The 21,934-nt window shown below is 53.3% G+C and overlaps 1 protein-coding gene across 4 annotated transcripts in view; it reads right to left on the bottom strand.

Moving 5' to 3' along the window:
- The window catches only part of FRMD6 (FERM domain containing 6), a 135,250-nt gene that overhangs the window by 33,670 nt on the left and 79,646 nt on the right, over positions 1 to 21,934 (bottom strand). For all 4 annotated transcript variants that reach the window (XM_090034365.1, XM_090034364.1, XM_090034363.1 and 1 more), the window contains 2 exons: positions 5,521 to 5,762; positions 721 to 811 (listed from right to left, as the gene is read on the bottom strand). In XM_090034365.1, coding sequence (XP_089890491.1) covers positions 721 to 811; positions 5,521 to 5,619 — 190 coding nt within the window. In that variant the 5' untranslated portion in view covers positions 5,620 to 5,762. The remainder of the gene's footprint in view (positions 1 to 720; positions 812 to 5,520; positions 5,763 to 21,934) is intronic.

Below are 21,934 nucleotides of genomic sequence, written 5' to 3'. Positions count from 1 at the left end.
TCACTGACCTCAGAGTGCTGCAGCTGGCCCCTGGAGATTAGAAAATATAACAACATGCACAGCCATTTGTTTAAACACAGGAGGTAGAGAGAAATTACAAGAACTAGATGTGAGACGATCCTAGCCCCACAGTTTTATCCTGGTATCCACCTTCGTACAGACCTGTCTATTGATCTCAAATGAAATTTCTCCGGGAAGCGAGACACTTTTGCAACGGCCAATAATTCACGTCTATCACTGCTTTCTGGTATAATGCAAAAATTATTTATTACCATTTAACTCACAGACTGGCAAGTAAATTCCTATTCTGGCAACCCAGACACTTCTCTTGCATACCACAACCGACACAACTAGATTGCACGGATAGAAAGAAAGATCCACAGTCAAAAAATACCAGAAGCTCCTTTATGGCTGCAGAGGACAGGACAAAAAACAGCAGTCTTACATTGCAACAAGGGGAAATTTAGGTGGGAGATAAGGAAGAACTTTCTTACTATGAGGATAGTTAAGCCCTAGAACAAATTACCTAGAGAGGATGAGTAATTTCCATTCCTGGAAGTTTTAAACAGCAGATTAGACAAGCACTTTGCTGGGATGGTTTAGAAAGGGCTGTTCCTGCCCTGAGCAGGGGCTGGGCAAAGTGATCAGACAAGGGCCCCTCCAGCCCTAGTTTACTAGGCTATCTGGCATACGGAGCTGGAAATTTTCCCCCAGACTTACTCTGTATGACGCTGAGTCCGAAGAGATGGCAGTCCTTCAACCTCAGAATGTCACACACCTGGACAAATAACTCATGACATAATATTTTAACCTGCAATAAAACAGAGGATGCAAGACATCAGTGAGAATCGGCAACACATTCTGCGCACGCTGGGCGAGCACGTAGGAGCAGCGGGTTCGATCCTGAAGCCTCTGCACAGACACAGCTTCCACAGAAAGTCAATGCAAGCTTTGCAAGCATGACCGTGGAAACAGCTTTGTACAGCTATAAAAAATGTCAAGGCCAAGCAAACAGACGCCTATGCCCCTTGTCATCATGCCACAAATCCCCGAAATTTGCAGCTGCGACAAAGGTGGGATTAATTTGTGCTGCTATTTAGCAGCAGGCTGCTATTTGTTTTGTGGCAGGAGAGCCTGGGCAGCCCAGAGCTGCCCACGCTCTCCTGCCACCCCATGCAGATGCTGTGGGGGTTAAAGTGGCCCAATCTGGGGCACTGTGAGAATTCCCACACAGAATCAGGCCCCTCAAGTCCCAGGAGCACCTGCCCGGCTCTCTCTTCTTACAGAGCCATGCCTCAGGGTATTTGGGGGCACATCTCTGTAATCAGGAAAAGCCGGGGTTTCTCACATACAGAGATGCAGCCCTGGGATTTCAGGGCATGTCTCCATAAGCAGGGAAAAAACAGGATTTTCCTGCAGAGAGAGACACGGAAATCCTAGGGGGTGCATCTCTAGAAGCAGGGAATCCCGACTTGCCCTGCTCAGGGAGATGCACGCTGGAGACTCCTGGGGACATATCTCTGTAAGAGGGGGAAGCTGGGCAGGTGCTCCCAGGGCTTGTGGGGCCCAATCCTGCACAGGACAGGACCCCGCAAGACCCAGGAGAGCATGCTGTCCATTGTCCCACAGCATCAATGAGTGGGATAACAGGTGACATGTTTCACCCACTGAGGTGGACCAGCTGTGTCAGGAGTAGGGATCCTGGTTTTCTCTGATTAAAAAAAATCCCCAATGTTCAGGTTAAAAAAGTAACCCAAAATCCACAAGTTTCCATGATCAAAATGAAACGCCACTACATACACACATTTGTGTATTAGAGGCACTCCTTTTTAATCATGGAAACATGTAGATTTTGGGTTACATTTTTTAATCTGAACATTAGGATTTTTTTTAATCAGAGAAAACGAGGATCCCTGGTCAGGACACATCCCAGACATATGCCAGGACACTTGGCTATGTCTACTTCTAGCCTAACAAGCCCTCCTCCATGTTGCAATTCGAAGCCTGCTATACACAAACCATTCCAGGCAGCCAGCAACCTCTGCGATATGCTCAGGGATTTCACAGGTCCCACGGTCTCTGGGCAGGTCTGAAATTCACCCCAGTGACATAGGTACCTTTTGTTAGGAGAATATTTTTTTGCTGCAGCAATACCAGGACTTAAGTCAGATGCACCCCGTTTGTCCTGCATGAGATATTTACTGTGTAGATACTGGGGCATTTACTACACATGTGCCCGTATTAGGGCACACAAAACTAAAAAAACTGCATAAGTTTTTTCATGCGCAGCACTGCATGTGCAGGCGCTGAACCGGGTGGTTAACCCCGCCTTGGAGCACCCTTGTGCCCGAGCCAGCCCCTCCGCAGCACACTGAGGCCGGTTGGAGCATACCCGGGCTGGCAGGCTGACCCCATGACCCCTGTGAGGGAGCGCGCGCTAGGGGCGGCCGTGAACCCCCAGCGCCCCCTACCGTCACGTTAGGGTGACGTAGCACCCTCAGAAGCTCACCCGCCACGACTTTGATGACATATATATATTGTGGAGGCTGCCTGTTCCCTAATGGACGGTATTGGTGTCCTGTCCCTAGTCCAGAATGGGGTTTTGATATGCGTCCCGCCTTAAGGGCAATGCGTGCCTCCAAACCTCCCCCTTAACACGCCCCAAGCCTCGCAGCTGTTCTGGGGACGTTTGGATGGTCCCTCGCCCCTCGGGTGCCCTTGTTCTCTCTCTTGGGCCCCGGGGCTCCTCGCCCACCTGGCGCCTCCTTGGGTCGGGCTCCAATCTCTAGCCCCTTCCCAGCGCCCTGGGCCTATCTCGCTAGCTCCCTAGCGCCGCCCTAGCCTCGGCGCCCCCGTGGGCCGGCTCGCTCGCTCTCGCCGCCCTAGCCTCGGCGCCCGTGGGCCGGCTCGCTCGCTCTCGCCGCCCTAGCCTCGGCGCCCGTGGGCCGGCTCGCTCGCTCTCGCCGCCCTAGCCTCGGCGCCCCCTTGGGCCGGCTCGCTCGCTCTCGCCGCCCTAGCCTCGGCGCCCCCTTGGGCCGGCTCCCCTTCCCAGCGCCCTGGGCCTATCTCGCTCTCGCCGCCCTAGCCTCGGCGCCCCCTTGGGCCGGCTCGCTCGCTCTCGCCGCCCTAGCCTCGGCGCCCCCTTGGGCCGGCTCGCTCGCTCTCGCCGCCCTAGCCTCGGCGCCCCCTTGGGCCGGCTCGCTCGCTCTCGCCGCCCTAGCCTCGGCGCCCCCTTGGGCCGGCTCGCTCGCTCTCGCCGCCCTAGCCTCGGCGCCCCCTTGGGCCGGCTCGCTCGCTATCGCCGCCCTAGCTACTTCGCCCTTCTGGGCCTTGCCCCCTCTGGGGGGCCTTGCCCTCTCTAGCCTCGGCGCCCGTGGGCCGGCTCGCTCGCTCTCGCCGCCCTAGCCTCGGCGCCCGTGGGCCGGCTCGGCTCGCCGCCCTAGCCTCGGCGCCCGTGGGCCGGCTCGCTATCCCTAGCTACTTCGCCCTTCTGGGCCTTGCCCCCTCTGGGGCCTTGCCCTCTCTAGGGCTCGCGCGCCTCGCGCTCTGGCTCTGTCCCGCTCTGGGGCCTTGCCCTCTCTGGGGCTGACACCGCGCGCCTCGCGCCCTGGCTCTGCCCCGCTAGGCCAAACACCGCCCTGATGGGCCGGGGTCTGTTACCCCGCACACCGCGCCTCCCTGGCGCAATACGGTGCCTCCCTGGCACCGACAATAGTGCCTCTGGCACTGTGCCCCTACTGGGCACTGGGAACCCCCAAGCTGTTGGGGAGCTCCCGTGAGGCCTCCTCGCTCCCCTACAGCCTCACCCGGTCCTCCGGTGTAAACTGTAACTCAAACTCCCGCCATCTGGCTGTAACATAAACAGAGGCTCCACACGCCTAACAATAACTCCAAGCCCCGCCAGGGCTCTCAACCCTACCTACCGTCAGGGTGCTCTTGTTCCCGCATCATCGCGGCCGGTTAGGGTGGTAAGGCTGCGACCACTAACTCGGGCCACTCAGCTCAGCCGCAGAGCTCCTGCTCCTGCAGCAGCCCCCTGTGAAGGGAACTGTGAGTCAGGCTCCGGCCTAAGCTGTTTATAAAGGCCGGGCCCCGCCCCCTTCTGGCCATGTGACCCACCTGGTTGCCCTGGCAACCAGGCACCTGAGCTGCCTGGGTGATTGACAGCACTGCCAATCACCCTCACACTCACGGGGCACCCATGTGACTCCGTGACAACCCCTCTGCCAGACAGGGCTGCTCTGACCCCACTTGACATGCAGTGGTCCCGGGTGCACATGCAAACTGCATGCCTGGGAGCTTCCCAGGAGCAATACACTGTGGAGCAATAAACTCCGTGGTTTCTTCATGCCCATTAATGGCGCAACTAAAACTATAAGATTATGGGTTTGCTATGGTTTAAAAATGAGAAGGAATTGCAAGGGCCAGCAATGCTGCGGGCTCCTTCATTGCACGGTACGCTTTCCTTCCCAGCGGAGTGATCCCAATTCTCCATTCTCTTGCACAACAGCTTGCACCCATGTAAAGTGCAAACAGTGTGGGTATAAGACTGATTTCAGCTTATTTTAGACCCGTGTCAGACTGTTGTATGTAGCTGCACACAGTGCTTGGGAAACAGGACTCAAGCCCCATACCCTCTGCTCTGAATCTACAGGGTGCAAAATCCTTGGTTTCCTCCTCCAACCTAGACCTCATGCACAACTGTTCTTCGAACCCACTCTACTTTTCAAAAGACCAGGTTTTGCCCTCATCCCCTAGAAATCAGTGGGAGTTCTGCATGAATATGAAAAGCCAGAACAGGACCTGCAACCTTGATTATACCCAGCCCTTCGGCAGGCCACGTCCTCATGAAGACAGCATGGAGCACACTCAAAACTGTCACTCGGAGCAGTGTGCAATGCCAAAAGAGGACAAGGCAGGAACGAAATCCTTAGGCACTTTCCAACAGGAATACCTTTTTTTGGAAAGTTATGCTGCTTTTGCAAACAGGAGGATAAAAATAAAAGCAATCTGACCTGCTTTGGAAACACACTTGTTAAAAATATCCGTGCATTTCCTGTGCCTCAAATCAAAGTGTGTTTTCCAAAACACAAAGGGAAGGTTACTAAAAAAAACCCCCCAAAGTCTCAAAGTAATCTAGAAGAGGGCTTGCAAGCACCACTGGGTAAGCTGTCAGGTCGTGTTCCCATCCCGTGTTTTGACGTGCGGGGCCATGGAAAAGCAAGGTGATAGTGCTTGTCAAGTGGCCTTGATAATAAATCCTGCTCTGCCCTTAATTCTGATAACCTGCTGCAAGAGAGTTGCCTTGGGCAGAGACTCTGCTCGGCTGTCAATCATCTGGCCCCGTGGGCATCACCTGCGTCATGGCAATCGCACTACGCAGCCAAGACAGAGCTTCGTTGGAGACTCCCACGTGGGCCAGGAAAATGAAGGCTAAGCAGGGTACATGCTGGTTGAGAGGCACTGTGGCAAAGGAGAAAGGCCGGGGGCCAGCGCCTCATGTCCCCTGCACATACATACGTGTATAATGATGTTGAGGGAGTCGTCATTGGGGAGGAAGATGCAAACGCTGCGGCGGTCCTGCATGACTCTGTTATTATGGAAGTTCAATTTGTTCATCGTGTTCTGGGCTCTCTCTAGTGGATCGAGGGGCGCTCCTGGGCCTGGGAGAAATGGCCGGGTCGCAGCACTCAGCAGCCGGCAAACCTCCTCATCACCCCGTGTGGCTTACAGGGGGGACATGCCGGCCTGGCACGCCATAGCTGGGGAAAGAAAGAGAGAACAGGGCCAGGTCAGTAAAGGGGGTCAGTTGGGCTATGTGCACCGGGGTGCAAAAACCTGGAATTGGTGGTCTTGGTTCTACACGTGTCCAGAAAACAAAGGTTCCCGTCTCCCATAGCCATGATTTCAACCCAAAGACCTGTGCACAGCTCTATTTGCATGGATTCTCAGCACTGCTACGTACTTCCTGCCTGCGCTGGTGCGAAAAGCTGCCAGTGCCCACACAAAGAAGTATCCGGACATATTTGAAGGCAAGGTTCTTTGAGTAGAAGCGATATCTTTTATCAGACCAATAAAAGATGAGTTGGTCTAATAAAAGAGCTCACATCCACTCCAAAGACCCTTGCCTGCCTATGTCCTCAGACCAACACGGCTACAAGCAACAATCCAGCAGACTTATTTAAGCACACTCCAATGAAGACGTGCAATGCATTTTATTCAGGGGCTCAGGCAAGGGTCACCGTGCTACTCCTCAAACGTCCGCAACGCATTATCCAGGCAGGCTCTGGCCTGGTGACTCTCTGAGAGTCAGCATGGGATTTATTCTTCTTTTAAAAAATGCATGCGCTCCTGCTTGGCTTTCATGACACAGCGCCAGGTGACAGCTACCCAGGGAATAGCTTGCTCCTATCAAGTACTGCGAAGAACGCTGAGATTTCACTACCTCTGCTGCTGCAGGCCTGGGCCGACCCCGCTGGCTCATGAAGAAAGATGCCACTACGGGTATCAAATGCCATCACCTGTAAGGGGACTGCTCAGCATTACATCACTGGTACAGATTGGTGCTTTCCAGGGATTTGAAAAACGACAGCAAACCTCATGCTGTCTGGCAATTGTGAGTAGGGCAAGCAGAGATCCACTCCACTTCCATTTTTCAGGCCCCTTTTTTCCTGCTGGGCCCAAGATCCCACCAACACGCACACGCTGACAGCCTCCTTTTCCATGCTGGCTTGGTAGCTGGTCACCAGCTGCCCAAGCCTGCCAACACATGCATCTACCCATATGTCCGTGAGCTCCGTGGAGAAGCCGACGTGGAAATACCCGGGAGCGCTCAGCATTGGTGCCCTGGCCTTTCCCGGCACATGCGGATATCCCACGGCTGTGCACGGACTCAAAGCAACTCATGAGAGTGGCAGGGCAGGGGCCCGCCAGCTGAGTTGCTGAGATTCAGGTATCGCGTAAAACACACCACAAACCCTGCTTTATTTTAGGTAGGTTTTCCCCATCGCGGATCTGTTGAATGCTAAAGCCAGAGTCCTCAGCATCGGGTAAACTCACAAAAAGCTCTTCGGAGAGTACTTCGGCTCCAAATGGTACTAAAAGCCCCATGCAGCAAAGAGCTCTCGTACTGGGACAGCATTAAACAGCACCATGCTGACTTGGACTAGCCGGGGTATAAAATGCCTTGCAGATGTGGGGCCTTAATTGCCTTCCAACCCCCCCACCCAAAACTTCCCATTATGACACTTTAACACCACTCAAACGTCCCCGCTCCAAGGAGGGGGGTTCAAAGAGGACACCGCATACTGTTTGACCTGCGAGAACAAAAGACCGGCTTACTAGGAAACCTCTGTGTGCAGAGAGACATTAGCTACAGTGCCATAAACTCCAGCTGATCCTCAAAAGGCTTGAATTGGCAGTTTTATTCTTACAGCTCAGGTTCAGAAAAACCTTTAAAAGGCTTTACTGTCATATGAAAAATGTGGGGGAAATGTATACACGCTGGGAACAAAACAGAGAGCTCTTCTGGAGGGAAAAGGAGGGGTGTTTGGGTATGAATAGGTGGAGCTTGCTCCTTTCAAACACCTTGGAGCAGGGGTAGGCAACCTCTTCTGCAACCTTTCCCAGGTCGGAGGTGCATGGCCGGGTGCTAGGGCCCCATTACTGCCGCCTGTCTCCCCAGCAGCACAGGGACAGTTTCCATAGGCTAGATGCAGCCTATGGGCTGAAAGTTGCCAACCTCTCTCTTAGAAGCATGATGTAGGTGTGTGCACCCCCCCCCCACACTCAAATTTACACAGCTCTGCACCATTCACAGAAATGCTTCTTGCTCCAGAAGCCCCATCACATCCGCCCCACACGGCTATGCTTAAGGACATGAAGGTCTTATTTATGGTCGTCCATCTAAAGTCTGCTGATCAGAAGGTGCTTGGAAGCTGCAGTGACTAGGCTGCCAGGCTAGGAAAAGGTCCAAGACACAATCTGCTTTCACCAGGCACCACATTTTGCAATGAACCCCTGGGAAAGCCTGGGGCAGGCACGACTGCACCCGCTGCACCTGCCCAACTGCATTTGGGCCTGCTTTGATGTGGTCATCACAGAGAAGCGGGGCTGGAAGGGGTCACCTAGTCCAACCCCCCGCCTGAGGCTGGATCATCCCCCCTCCAAATCAGCCCAGACAAATCCACTGTCCACATTCTGAGCACAACTACTCAGGCAACTCTGGCACAACGCAAGATGCAACCCCTGGACCTGCCTGCCCGGGGAAGGTTGCTGTAAAGGTTGCTAATATAGGCTCAAGAGATCCCAGGTAGAGGCTGCTACAGGAAAAGGCAAAACCATCCCCAATCCATACCAGTCTGACCGGAGGGAAATTCCTGCTTGACCCCAAACACAGTGTCGGTCTGACTCCAGGTGGAGGGGCAAGACCCTTTTGCCAGGAACCTCCAGGTTCGAGTCCCAGCAGGAGCCTGGGCACAGCCCAGCCAGGGCTGTAGCCAAGACCCAATGCTTCTGAGGAAGGCTTAAAAAAAAATCCCGATCCATGCAGCAGCAGGGTGGGAAAAGGTTCACTCCCAATCGCATGCGGCAACTAGCAAAGCCCAGAAGCATGAGAAATACCCATGGTAGGGCACAGGCATCACTACACCTAAACAGTACAGGCGGGCAGTCTCCAGCCAGGACAGCAGCAGGCGACTGCACTCCAGGCACCCAAGCCCAGGGACAGCCTGAGATGCTTCAATCTCTGGTTGGGGACAAGGAGAGCCAGGAGGGAGCTCTTACAGCAGCAGTCCTCCCCGCTGGCAAGGGCATTGCTATCTTCCCATTTTCAAGAGGGAAGGGCAATGCAGAGAGTCGATTTGGGGTGCTGCCAGGGGACATCCTAGGTGCTGCGGTTCTGACTGCTGCATTTTTGCCAGTCTGGTCCCTTTTGCAGCAGGACACCAGTAAACCTCTGCTATGCCCCGCTTTTAATTCCCCAAAGGCTCTACAGGCAAATAGAGCAGAGGTTACTCCCGTGCATTAACTAGCTTGTTCAGGGTCTCAAATGCTACAGCTGGACAATGCAGCCGGCTGCATCTCTTCTGCTCTCAGGTCATGTGCATCCCTGTGGTGCCTGAGCAGTCATGCACTGGACAATGTTACTAACATTTAACATTCATCCAAAGCCACTGGATTGAGCATTGGACTGGGACACGGGAGATGCAAGCTCAGGCTGAGGGAGCTGTGTGATGGAGGGGCACTGCAGCTTTCTTTGCGTTAGCCAGGCAATAATAGCAGCCTGGCCACGGACTTCAGTGCAAGCCTGAAGACCTTCCAGGGCGAGTTGTGGCCACACTACAGCTGGCATCCAAGCCAGAGAGTTTAACTCCAGCTTGGCTACAGTCACGAGGGGGCAACTTCTGTGCAGACAAACCCCCCCAGACCAAAGCTCAGGCTGGAAAGCTGGAAATAAAATGCAAGTTAGCAACGAGGGCCACTCAGGAACAGCCTGCATGGGAACATGGAGGATGGACTAGCTGGTGTTTCTCAATCAGTGGGGCTTCTGCATCAGATGCTTTCCAGTGACGCTAGAAGTTGCTGGGCAGATGAAGGGAACTGGGGAGTGGGGTGGGCTCTGCTAGCCAGGAGGTCAGGCTGGATCATTACAACAGCCCCATGGGCACACACATCTATTAATATCTGCTCTTCACTCTGCTGCTGAATGTCGGTGCCACCTCAGACGAGCCACTGAATATCTCTGACTGCTGTGCACAGTGGGGGCGTAAGTGAGGGTGCGAGCTGTGCCATGGGAGTGCACCCTAGCTCGGGAGGGTCTCCTGGCACAGCTGCCTCCAGCTATGTGTGGGTGTGTACGTGCGTACCTGGGGGCTGGAATAGGCTCCATGGACTGGCTCCATCACTAGGCAAAGACAGAAGGGGACGGGATTTTTTTCATAGATTTTCATAGACATTCGGGCTGGAAGGGACCTCGGGAGATCATCGAGTCCAGCCCCCTGCCCAAAGGGCAGGAAGTCAGCTGGGGTCATAGGATCCCAGCAAGATAAGCATCCAATTTACTCTTGAAGGTGTTCAGTGTAGGTGCTTGAACCACCTCCGCTGGCAGACTGTTCCAGACCTCGGGGGCTCGGACAGTAAAGAAATTCTTCCTTATGTCCAGCCTGAAACGGTCTTGCAGGAGTTTGTGACCGTTCGACCTCGTCATCCCTTGGGGCGCTCTGGTGAACAGATGTTCCCCCAGATCCTGGGGGTCACCCCGATAAACTTATAGGTGGCCACCAGATCACCCCTGAGCCTGCGCTTTTCCAGGCTAAAGAGTCCCGTGGCTCTCAGCTTGTCATCGTAAGATCTGCTTTCCTGACCTCTGATCATGCGCGTGGCTCTCCTCTGGACTCTCTCAAGCTTCTCCACATCCCTTTTGAATTGTGGAGCCCAAAACTGGACGCAGTACTCCAGCTGCGGCCTCACCAAGGCCGAGTACCAGGGGAGAATGACGTCCCGGGATTTGCTCGAGAAGCATCTATGGATGCAAGCCAGCGTTTTGGTCGCTTTACTAGCCGCAGCATCGCATTGGAGGCTCATGTTCATCTTGTGGTCAATGATGACCCCCAAGTCTCTTTCTTCTGTAGTGCTATCCAACGTAGCACTGCCGAGCCTATAAGGGTGCTGCAGGTTTTTCCTCCCAAGCTGGAGAACCTTGCATTTATCGGTGTTAAACACCATCAGGTTCTCGTCTGCCCATTTGCTGAGCTTGTCCAGGTCAGCCTGGATCACCCGCCTGTCCTCTGGCGTGGATGCTTTGCCCCAAAGTTTGGTGTCATCGGCGAACTTTGCCAGTCCACTCCTGACTCCAGTGTCCACATCGTTAATGAAGATGTTGAACAGGCTGGGTCCCAGGACAGAGCCTTGAGGGACCCCACTGGTCACAGGGCACCACGATGAGTGACTGCCATCAATTACAACCCTCTGGGTCCGACCACGAAGCCAGTTTCCCAGCCAGCGGATCACGGTGCAGCCAAGGCCACAACTGGGCAGTTTGGCCAAGAGGTGATCATGGGATACCAGATCAAAAGCTTTTTTGAAGTCAAGATATATGACATCAACCTCTTCTCCCTTGTCCAGGTGATAGGTCACCTGGTCATAGAAGGAAATGAGATTGGTCAAACAAGACCTACCCGCAACAAACCCGTGCTGGCTGTCCCTTAGGATGTTAGCCTGGGCCAGTCCATCAAGGATGGCCTCCTTAATAAACTTTTCTAAGATCTTCCCCAGGATAGAAGTCAGGCTAATGGGCCTGTAGTTAGCCGGATCCACTCTCCTCCCTTTCTTGAAGATCGGCACCACATTGGCCTTCTTCCAGTCTTCGGGCACTACACCAGAGCGCCAGGAGTTTTCAAGACCCGTGCCAGGGGCTGGGCTATGACGCTCGCCAGCTCCTTGAGTACCCTGGGGTGCAGGTTGTCAGGGCCGGCTGACTTGAAGGTATCCAGCTTCTCAAGGTGTTCCTTCACGAGGTCAGCATTGATGGAGGGTAGGGGATCCCCATCACCCAGATCTCCCTGTCCCATAGCAGGCATGGGCGTCCCATGGGACTGATGGGATCCTCTCCATGCAATTGCCTAGCTCGGTGTGGACAACCTGCAGGATAAGTGCCACAAGTGGCAGGGTTGTTGGTTGTAGCGTGTTGGTCTAATGACATAGGCAGGCAAGGTCCTTTGGGTAGATGTGATCTCTTTTATTAGCCCAACTAAATAGCTGGAAAAAATGTTCTTTGCAAGCAGCCTCCTTATGCCTGAAAAGGGGTGATGGTGCCCGAAAGCTTGCAAGGAACCTTTTTTCCAGCTATTTAGTTGGTCTTATAAAAGATATCACAAGTGGCATGGGCAGCTTGTGTGTGGGGGGCATGCTGGAGACTGGGGAGGGAACAGGGAGCACGGGGCGGATAGCAGCAAATCAGGCAGGGAGCACAGGACAAGGAACAGAAAGCAGAGCAGCAGATCGGGCAGAGGAAGGGGACTGTAGTGGGACTTGGGGAGGGTGTGGGGCCAATTTGCAGGATGTCTGACCAACAGAGATTGGCCCACACTTGCCTAGCTCTTAGCCCATCTATTTGGGGCAGCACGGGTCTCAGGTTTGGGCCCATACGATTACCTGACACAGTCTTTGCCAGAAAAAAAAAAAACCATGCTGGAAGGGAGCCATATGCCTACTGCAAGTCTGTGCAAAGAGCACAATGACCTACATTTCTATATTTAAACGCCTCTCTGCCTATAGCCCGTGCGCAGCACTCTGCATCTCCGACTGGGAGCAGGTCAGGGCCAAGCCTGACCTGAGACCTGTGGACAAAGCTCCCCAAGCTGACCTGACACAATCAGCACCGGGTCACAACAAAGCAGCCACATGGATTTCAAGGCTCATTAAAAGTTATAGGGGGAGCAAAGCAGAGCTTGCCAAGACCCGGCTGGCCAGGCTTCCCGATCGAGCTGGGACATCGATGCCACGATGGCTGTAGGAAGCCGAGCAAGCAATGATGGCAGCCAGTGCCCTTCTGCCAGGTTCAGCGGGACGCCAAAGAGCACCGCGCTGCCGACTCGCTGAGACGTGGGCGATGTACAGACCGGAGGTTGCTATGGCTGGAGTGGGGGTTCAAGAAGGGCTGGTTAATGCAATGGCTCAATTCCAGTTTGGGCCATAGCTGGACAGCAATGGCATCTCTGTCAGCAACAGGCCAGCCGGGGTTTTGTGGTCTAAGCATCAATGGTCTTAGCCCTATGGATCTAGATGAACATCAGGAAAGCCCCATTTCCACTTAAAATACTCCTTTGCCCATTCAAGGTTGAGACAGGGACCACACAGGGGCTTGCGGAAGAAGGGCCAGAGCCACCCCCTTCTTTTTCCCTATGCCCAACCCTGCCCCCCCAAAGAGGTTTTCCTAATTTTCACCAAAATCAACAGGATTCTGCCCAAACTGCATGTAGGTAGGGAGGAAGGGATGGAATATGTCGCCCAGCCATGCCCAGCAGGGAGAAGAGTCTACGTGGATGAATACCTTGGTTCGAATAACCAACAAATGGCACGGCCATTGCATGTTTTGCTCAGAATATTTTCCTCTGTGACTTCAATCCGGGCAGCTGGTGGGGGGTGGAGGGGTTATTTTGTTTTTTATCCCTCACCTATAAAAACAAATACAGGGCAAGATGCAGAACGTCAATACGGATGATCCCCAAGGGGAGCTTTGGGGTTCCTATGCGCACATCTGGAAAGCCCTTGGGGGTGCTGAAGGCGACAGACAAATTATTCCAAGGCAAAGCCTTCATTAACTGGCATTCACGAGGGACCTTGTCAACTAGGGGGAGGAAATTATATATATAAAATGATTCTCTCTGCATTTCCTTCTCGCACACTCTCATAGCAGTCTCTCCAATTAATATTATTAAAGGAGATTAGAGCTTTGCTGCCTCAGCTTCTTTACTCTGTACCCCTGGCGGCGCTTTGATGACTCACTATGGAACGGGCTCGGCGCACCGGACAGGAGAGGTCGGGAGTTCCCGGTGAGGGCCAAGCACACGGGCAAGGCGTCCTGCATAGAGCTCTCCATCACTGCGAGTCGTGAAAGCCCCCAGCACCCACGGGCTTCCAGCTGTGGGCTGGGGTAGCCGAATGACTCCAGGTACGGCTCACCAACACTTAAGGCTGTTGTGCACCATGGGGTACAAACCCCACCCCGCTTTCTCCCCGCTGCAGGACAGATGAGGGGTCAAAGGCTTTGCACGTGTTTTCCTCACTCAAGTCAGTGGTTCAAGGTTTGAATGCAGGGAGCGGGACCAAAGCACTTGAAATCTGCCATTTCCCCCCCCCACGGTGCTAGCAGAGCAACACGGCTTGTTCAAGGATTGCGGCCTGCGGGTTTCCTCGGCTGCAGGAATTCGGTCGAGTCACCTGCTACCGTAGCTCCCGCGTTTCACAGCATCGACCTCCTGTTCCCTGCAAGAGCCTGCTGCCATGGGGTGCGGATGCTCTTCCCCGTAGCAGCACCGCTCTTCCCCTGGGCACAACTCCGAACCTCCTGCCTCTCTCCAGTCTGGGCTTTGCAGCCCCCAAGCTGTGGGGTGGCTGCGCATGTGCCCCCAGGTCTTTCTTGTGCGCCAAGCACTCCACACCCCTCCTACGCTTCACCCCTTTTGCTTGTCCTCAGTCCTCCTGACTGAGACACAGCTCCTAAATCCTTCCTCCGCAGCAGCTCTGAAACAGCATTATATGCAAGGCGGGAGAGGCCCAGGCTGGCTTCCCAACCTGTGCTGTGGCCCAAGGGCCAGCAGTGTGCTGCATTATGCGTGGGCCATACAGAATAGAAACCGCGGCTGCCGACCCTCGCACTCCTGCTCCGCACCTCTTGCCCTTCGGTGCTCCCCTCGATGATCTGTTTCCTGGGGCCAAAGCGATTTTAGCTCACACGATCCTGCAGAGGAAGCTGGGAAACCCCGAGGTTTGAAAATCGAATCCGAGTGCCCCCAGGCAGCTTAGACACCGGAGCCCAGAGAAGAGGAACGAGACGTTTCTTCGGATCCTCTCTTGCTTTTCACCCTAGCCTTTTGATTTTGGCAGCCGAATCCTGGTTTTCAAATTGCGAAGGTGGCAACTCCAGCCCTGCAGCCAAGTCCTTATTCTCCTGGCCAGCCCCGGGGACTCCTCCACTTCCTGGGACCTGGGGTTTCTAGGCTGAGCCTTTTTATGATGACAGCCGAAATAAAAGGCAACAGGAGGGGTCTAAAGAAGGAAAACACACTGCCTTTCATTCAAGCTCACCTCACACTCCACCCCCCAAATAAATAAAATTAAAAAAAAAACCCACCTCATCCTGGGATGCAATCCAGCAGGATAAAAAAAGGTCAGGTAGGTTATTTTGGGCAGGCAGATCGGAGCGAAGCCATCTAAGGGGTTTTGATTTCTTTAAGGGAGCTTTCAAAGTCTCGGCCATGAGATGGCAAGAAGGAAAAAACGTCTTTTGGCTTCCGACGGTTTGCAGACAGAGAGCCAGAGCCTTCTTTCCACAGAGACTCTTTTATACTGTTCTTGCCCATATAGTGTTACTATTGTGTTACTTAAAACAAAGGCCTTCCTTGGAGAAGAGAAATCCTCTGCATATAATAATTTGAAATACAAACGCTTATTTTACATTTTTCATAATGCTTCCTGCAACCGTTGCAAATTAACCAAAATGTTAAGTTGCTTAAACTCTTTGGAGAAGGTAACTTCATTTATGGTAGATACATTTGCAAAAAGCCATCGCAGTCTTTTAGGAGTCTCAGTTGCATTTCAAAAGTGATGCAAAAAAACCTCTTTCATGTCTAAGTGAAGCCCGTGATGAAAGTTGGGTCTCGGACTCTTTAATCCCGATTGGGGATGGCACTTGGAATAAAAACACTCAGAAGTGCCTGAATCACTTGGACATGGCCCAAAGTTGAATGTGGCCTGTCTCACACCAACCTGGTTGACTTCTAGGTCAGACAGCAATGAGATTTTGGGTTTTCACACCATCCGCAGGATCCTACCACTAAAACAACCGTAGCGTGCTAGTGCAGGTATTACCATGCTCATCATTTAAATATGACACGGGGCAGGTTATGAACTGCAGGGCAGGATCCAGCACAGGTGGGCTGGGAGGGATTTGATCCTTATTCAAGTCAGGCCTTCCCAGTCAGACTAGAATTGGCCTCTTGTTTGCAGCTGGCTCCCAGACAAAAAAAAAGCCTCTTTCAAAAGGTGTAAGAAAGACCTGCACTCAAGGAAAACAAACAAAACCTAAATCTGGCCGCGGGGGGGTGGGAAACCGCTCAGAGCCGCAGCAGGGCCAACGTAACCGTCTCCTCCGCTCATGGGCCTCAAGAGCGGGAGTCTCTGCTGAGAAGCACCCAACCCCTGGGGAATTTAAGGTCTTTTGTGGTTCAAGGAGCAGATAAGACGGTTCTTGGGGTCCTAAGGTTGCCCCCCTGCAGCGAGGCAGGGCACGCATGATTCCTACTGGAGACTGAAATGGTCTTTCAAAAAAAACAAACAAAACAACCCAGAATAACTGCTGAATATAGCTGGCAACGGCAGAGCAGAACAGGAAAGAGATCTTGGGACATGGAGGGAAGAGCTAACCTGAGATGTTCGGCCAACACCTCTTGCAGAGCAGCAAGGAGCCCCATCACTCAGGCCATCCCTTCCCTTTTGGTCTCCGTTTGTCAGCACAGGCTCCCTGCCGGGCTGGGGAGGGGGGCAAGGAGAGGTGTGAAAGGTCTGGCCAGCAGCCCAGGGTTCAGGGCCACCATTTCCCTCTCCACCATCCCCCTCCTGACCTCTCTGCTGTCCATCCTTCACAAGAGAGGATGAGCTTGGCTCAGATTAAGCCTCTTGCAGGCATCTCAAACCCAAGACCTCCAGCCTCGGGCCTGCATGTAGGACGCCTGCCAATAGATTTGGGAGTATCCCAAGTCCCAGGGTGGGATGGAGGATGCTCGCCAATTGTAGCGCCATACAACAAGGTTTCAAATGATTGAGTTTTGCCCGCTCAGTCGATACGGTTTTTGGAACAAATGAGTTCTGCTCGATCGATAGGATTTGGAATGGATTTGGGTGATCTGAGCTGGAACACGAAATATATTAACTAAAACACCCCCCCCCCCAAAAAATCTTTACAGAGGATGATTTAGGAGCCTTCTACATTACTTAAAGCAAAGGAGGTGTGCGGAGCGCTGCACACAGGCTGAATTTAGGAGAGGCGCAGGGATACCTGAGTGAGGACTAATGAGATTTGGGAGAAACATTTCCCGTGCTGAAGACCAACATTTAAAGAAGCTCAGTCCCGACTAGCAGGTTGATCTGCTTTCGTTCTGGGTGCCCAGCTAAATGTACCTTAAGGGGACCCAGTTTTTTAGAAAGCAGGACTCAGGTTTTTTTCCGCCACCTGCTCGGAGAAACCCAGGAACAAAAACCCCAGAGATCATCATCCCCTCTGGAAAACCTGCCCCGGGCTGCCTTCCAGAGAAGGGGCTTGGCACCCATGTGAAAGCAAATGAATGGAAACAGAAAGGGCCTCTCTTGCCAACATTAAAGCACGAGGCTCATGTTTTGGGGGATCTCCAGCTTTGTGGTACAGCAGCCTTTTAGCTGCTACAAACCCTGGAGTATTTTTTGCCTAGCAGCTGATTTTTCTGCCTCTAACTGGCACCATGGCACTGAAGAGCATGGCTACAAGGGAAAGCAAAAAAACCTGAAGATCTGGAGCTTTTGGCTTCAAGTCCCTCTAACACCTAAAGGGAGAGAGATTACAGTGTACCCGAAAGCCAGCAGGACATAAATTGCCCGGCCGGGCCAAATGACAAAATCTGATGTACCTCGACACTCCTCACTGACTAAACCTTATACCGCAACAACGAGGCTACTGGGGAATGACGGATTCCCAGTCTGACCTGCCGGGAGGTGGACTTAGCCCTTTACAGGCAACCTTACCTTAATACACAACTACTAATTTAGCCAGCAATGAAGGAACTTAAGAACTTCTGCAATGTAAGACCGCGCAAGTCAACATTAGCCATTACTGCTTTCTACAGGCTTACCAGCTCGGTTACGTTATGCACTTGCAGGCATAGCACAAGCAAATGTTTCCACCGGCCCTGGCAAAATGGGGAATGCTAATTTTGTGAGGCCCCCGCAGAGCTCGGTGACATAGCCCTCTTGCAATGCCCTCCTGATGAGAGGCACAAGTCCCTTTGCTGGCAACGGAGTTTTCAGGGTTGCTGCTGTGGCAATAAGTGGTGCCAGGGGATAGGAGGGTGCAGGAGAGAGGCTGCAGAGGCTCAGGACACAGGGAAGGAGCCTGCTCTGACCAGAAACACTGTTGTGCAGCTGAAACCATCCAGCCAGGTCAACTCTTTCCAAAAGACCATGCATTAAACACAATGCCTGGCCTATCATGAAGTGGCAGCAAAAGATTAGAGGCTTCCCCGCTCCTGGAGCCCTGAGCTGGGGGGGAAAGCTGAGCACGGCAGTGCCGCCGGTCCTACCCAGGGCTGGTTCCTGTGCCATCCTGCTGGTGACTCCAAGGCGGATACTGGTAAGGAAAGGAAAGTGCGAAGGGATACCTGTGAGCAAGGCCAGAAAAAGAGGATGGCATGGGAATGGAGACACCAAATGAGGGCTTGGACAGGAGTGGGTGGAAAGGACAGGCTGTGTCCTAGCAATGCAATGCAGAAAGGATCTGCAACGCTTACCTGGACCTGGGCTGGAGAGAGGTTGGGGGCAGAGAGGACTAAGTGGGAGGCAGGGTGCTGGCATCGCCCGCAGGGACCAAGAAACAAGAGCATGGGGAGGGCTGGTCTTGGCTATCCCAGCATGCCGTCTTCCAGCAGCCGGCTGTGCTTTCCTTAGGCCAACCCCTCCTCTACAAGCACTGCGGTAACACTGGCAGAACTGGAGCACCAAAACTGCAGCCAAAAAAGCACCCTATGAGCAAGGGGTCGGCCCATCTCTCCACACATGCCATAGGATACTCATGGAGGCAACCTGGGGCGATCAGCCATCAGCTCACATTTATTCAGCAGCCCGTGTCCCAGCAACTGTGATTGCCAGGAATGACAGAACGCCCTTTGAAGAGCCAGAGATATGCTGAACTTGTGGAAGTGCCCTGGTCAGGCTAAGCTGAGCATGGGGGTGGCTGCACGAGGCAACTAGCGGGCAAATTCGGGAAGGACTTGCTGGAGTAACATGGCTCCCAAACAATTTCTTTGAACTGAAACTGCTCGTTAGGCAGGAACAGTTCATTAGATGGTCCAGCATCAGCAAAGCAGCCTAGGGTAAGAGCCAGCTAAAAGTCACGGCTAGTTTAGGAGTAACTTTGTCGGGATCAATTCTCTCTTCTCTTTCCCTCTCAAACCTCAGGATGAACCTAACCGGCGAATGGTTTGTGCTAGAAACCACCTTGCAACCTCATTGCACAGCCTGGGCCCAAGGTCATGGCTCATTTCTACCAGCTCCCTGCACACCCAGGCTTCCCAGTCGAACGGCGAGGAGGTGAACGGTCACCGTGCAGAGATCCCCGCTTCCTTCCTGAAGGAGACACAGGCAGGAATTCGGGGGGCGGCTCCAGCTTCAAAGAGCAGCAGGCTGCAGGGTCGGGCACATCCACTTTGCGCATTTAAAGTCCTGGGTGCTCCTTTTGCTTTGGGGCTTTTATTTTGTTTTGGACAGCCATCTGCAATACAAAGCCACGGCAGATTTAGCAACCCGGCACAAAAATGCCTTTCAATTGCGATGCGTTTCTAGCAGCCTAACAAAAAGAAAAAAAAAAGTACTGGACTCAGGAAAAATTCTTTTCAAGCATCTGCTTCTCATTTCTACAATGTAATCTTTGATTCCTTCATGCTCGGAGCTGCCACACAGCTCCCTCTGGCATACACACTGTGCTATTTACCAGCGAGCAGCTCTACTATGAAATTCCTATTATCTGGTCGTTAGGAAAGGAATCTGCACATTTTAATCCAAGTTACCCCTTCCCCAGCAAATCCGCCCCCTGTTCCACTGGGAAGTCCCGGGGTGAATTTTTGCTAGGGACTTGCTCAAAGGATGGCTCAAAAGTTCGGGCTTGGTCCCCAGAGGTGGGATGCACGCACCAGTGCCTGCCGACTTAAATTATGACCCAAACGGATGCTTAATTTACTGATAATCAGAACACAAAAGGTGCTTTCTCTGGTCCGGTAACAGGCTCTGGTGGATCCGTGGGGGTGGCATTTACTTCAGGATGCGTTGCTCCTTGCTTGGGGATGCCAAGTTGGTGCCCTGCCCCGTGGGCCTGGCTGGGAATTTGGGTGGTGGGAGCATGGTGATCCCTTGCTGCGGAGGTGGGGGTGGACCGCAGCTTGCCCTGGGGGATAAACGTACCACCACTTTAGGATCAGGGGAGATTGATCCTTCACTCCTGCAGCAGCGAGAACTGGGCAGCTCTCACATCCCGAGCTCAGACAAGCACCGGCTAGGTTGGTTATACCTGAAGCAGGGGCTGGACTCGATGGCCTCTGGAAGGCTGTTTTCCTACGCTTCTTCCGGCGTCCCTTTTTTGTCACACAGACGGCTTCCTGCGCAGGCACGCACTCAAGCCCCAGCACGAACAGGGTGGTATTGGAGACAATTTTCTATGGTAGCCATTAAAAGCCAGGAGGAAAGGCCAGTCCTGAACAGCCAGCAGGTCCCCACGCCAACGCCAGCACCGGCGAGTCTGTTGCTGTTGGAGCGACGCGCACGTGTTCCTCTCTGGGGCGTTACAGCAGATTGTCTACCTAGTGCATTTGCAGTAGAGAGCTTTTTTAAATGCCAACTAAACAAAGAGAGCGAGTGTAGAGAGATCTTTTCTGGACCAGAACAGGATGCAACAGCTTGCCCGGGGCTGGGGGGAGGGAGCGCAGCGTTTCCATCTCCTCTCAATGCTGCAATTCGATCAGGAAAGGCAGCTTGACACAGAAGCATCCTCAGAACTAGAGCAGGGACAATCCCTTTCTTGTCGAGCGCTGGTATCTGTTTCACGGGAAGAATGGGGCGATTTGTCATCTCAGGCATGCCCAGGGCCCGGGACAGCCAGCGGGGCCGGCAGCAGTGGCTCCACGCACGCCACGAGAGAACATTTCCTGCCTCGAGGAGCTTGGGGCTGGACGAGACAAGGAGAAGCATTGTCACCGTCCCGCTCCTGCAGATGGGAGATGAAGCGACTTGCCCAAGATCGCCCGGGAAGTCTGCGGTCGAGCCAGACACTAAAACTGTAGCTACAAGCTCATCAGCACCTGCTGAGCAAGAGGCCCGTCATTTCTCAGGCACAAGTGGGGTTAAACATGGCCTTGCTGATCTGCTGCAGGCAGGAGGAAGAGACAGGGGTGTCCCCACCAGGGACCAGGAAGGTGGCACAACTCCAACCTGTTTGCTCCATTCCCACTTGCGTCTTGCACACCACACTTCAGTGATCTCAGCCTTTTTAGGCTCCAGGTCCCCCTCTCAGAGTCCAGATCCCTCCCTGGCTTTTTTGAATCGAGGCATGCTATTTAAAAAACTCACTTCTCTTATTACGGTGCTTTTCTCCCTGGCAGCGGAGGAATGAGCCAGGGACAGCCTGAGCCTGTTCATCTGCACCTGCTACCCGTGGCACCCTTCAAAGGATCTCGCCGCACCCCACGTGTGCTGGCACCCGATGGAGACTCGCTGCCATACTTACACTATTCTCTCTCCAGCCACCATCTTTCAAAACACAGGGCTAGTAGCAGACCACCGATCACTGGTTTTCCACTGCCCCGAAATCATTTTTCAAATCATCCTACAAAGCCATACCCTAAAGCAGCGGTTCTCAAGCTCGTTAGACTCATGGGCCCCTTCGGAAAGCGCTGGTTCTTACCTATCCCTCCGTCTTGACTATGGAAAAAAACGCCACAGCAATTCAAAGGACTCAGAAAGCCCACACACAGCAGGGCAGGATGGTTTTGACCCTCTGGATATTTGAAATCTCTGGGCTTATCTTATGAACCATGCATTGGGCCTGGCATATGTAACCATGCTAATATTGCACGGCACCTTTAAAAGGATCTCGAGGCACCCTGGTTGAGAATCGCTGCTATAAGGAGAGGATTGTGCTACAAACCTCTCAAAGCTGAAGCCCAGATTGGAAGAAAAATTCACGTCATCTAAGCTGACACTAGCCAGGGTAACGCTATTTAAATCGAGCCCAGCTCCTACCAGTGCAGTTCCAGGGCAAGTGTAGACCGAGTCTCGTTTAAAGAGGTGGAAGAGACGCTCCTTGCGGGAACCAGACACTCCTGCAGGATTGGAAAGGGCTCAGAACTCATGTAGCTCAGAGTAACATTTAAATGTGGGCCTTTCGGGTTCGAAGGGCAAAAGACCATCAAGAACCCGA

Source organism: Crocodylus siamensis, chromosome 2 (genome assembly GCF_052110815.1).
Source record: "Crocodylus siamensis isolate JL-2025a chromosome 2, ASM5211081v1, whole genome shotgun sequence".
Classification (NCBI taxonomy): Eukaryota; Metazoa; Chordata; order Crocodylia; family Crocodylidae; genus Crocodylus; species Crocodylus siamensis.
The sequence above is the reverse complement of the archived record's forward strand: the minus strand, read 5'-3'. Positions and strand labels throughout refer to the sequence as shown.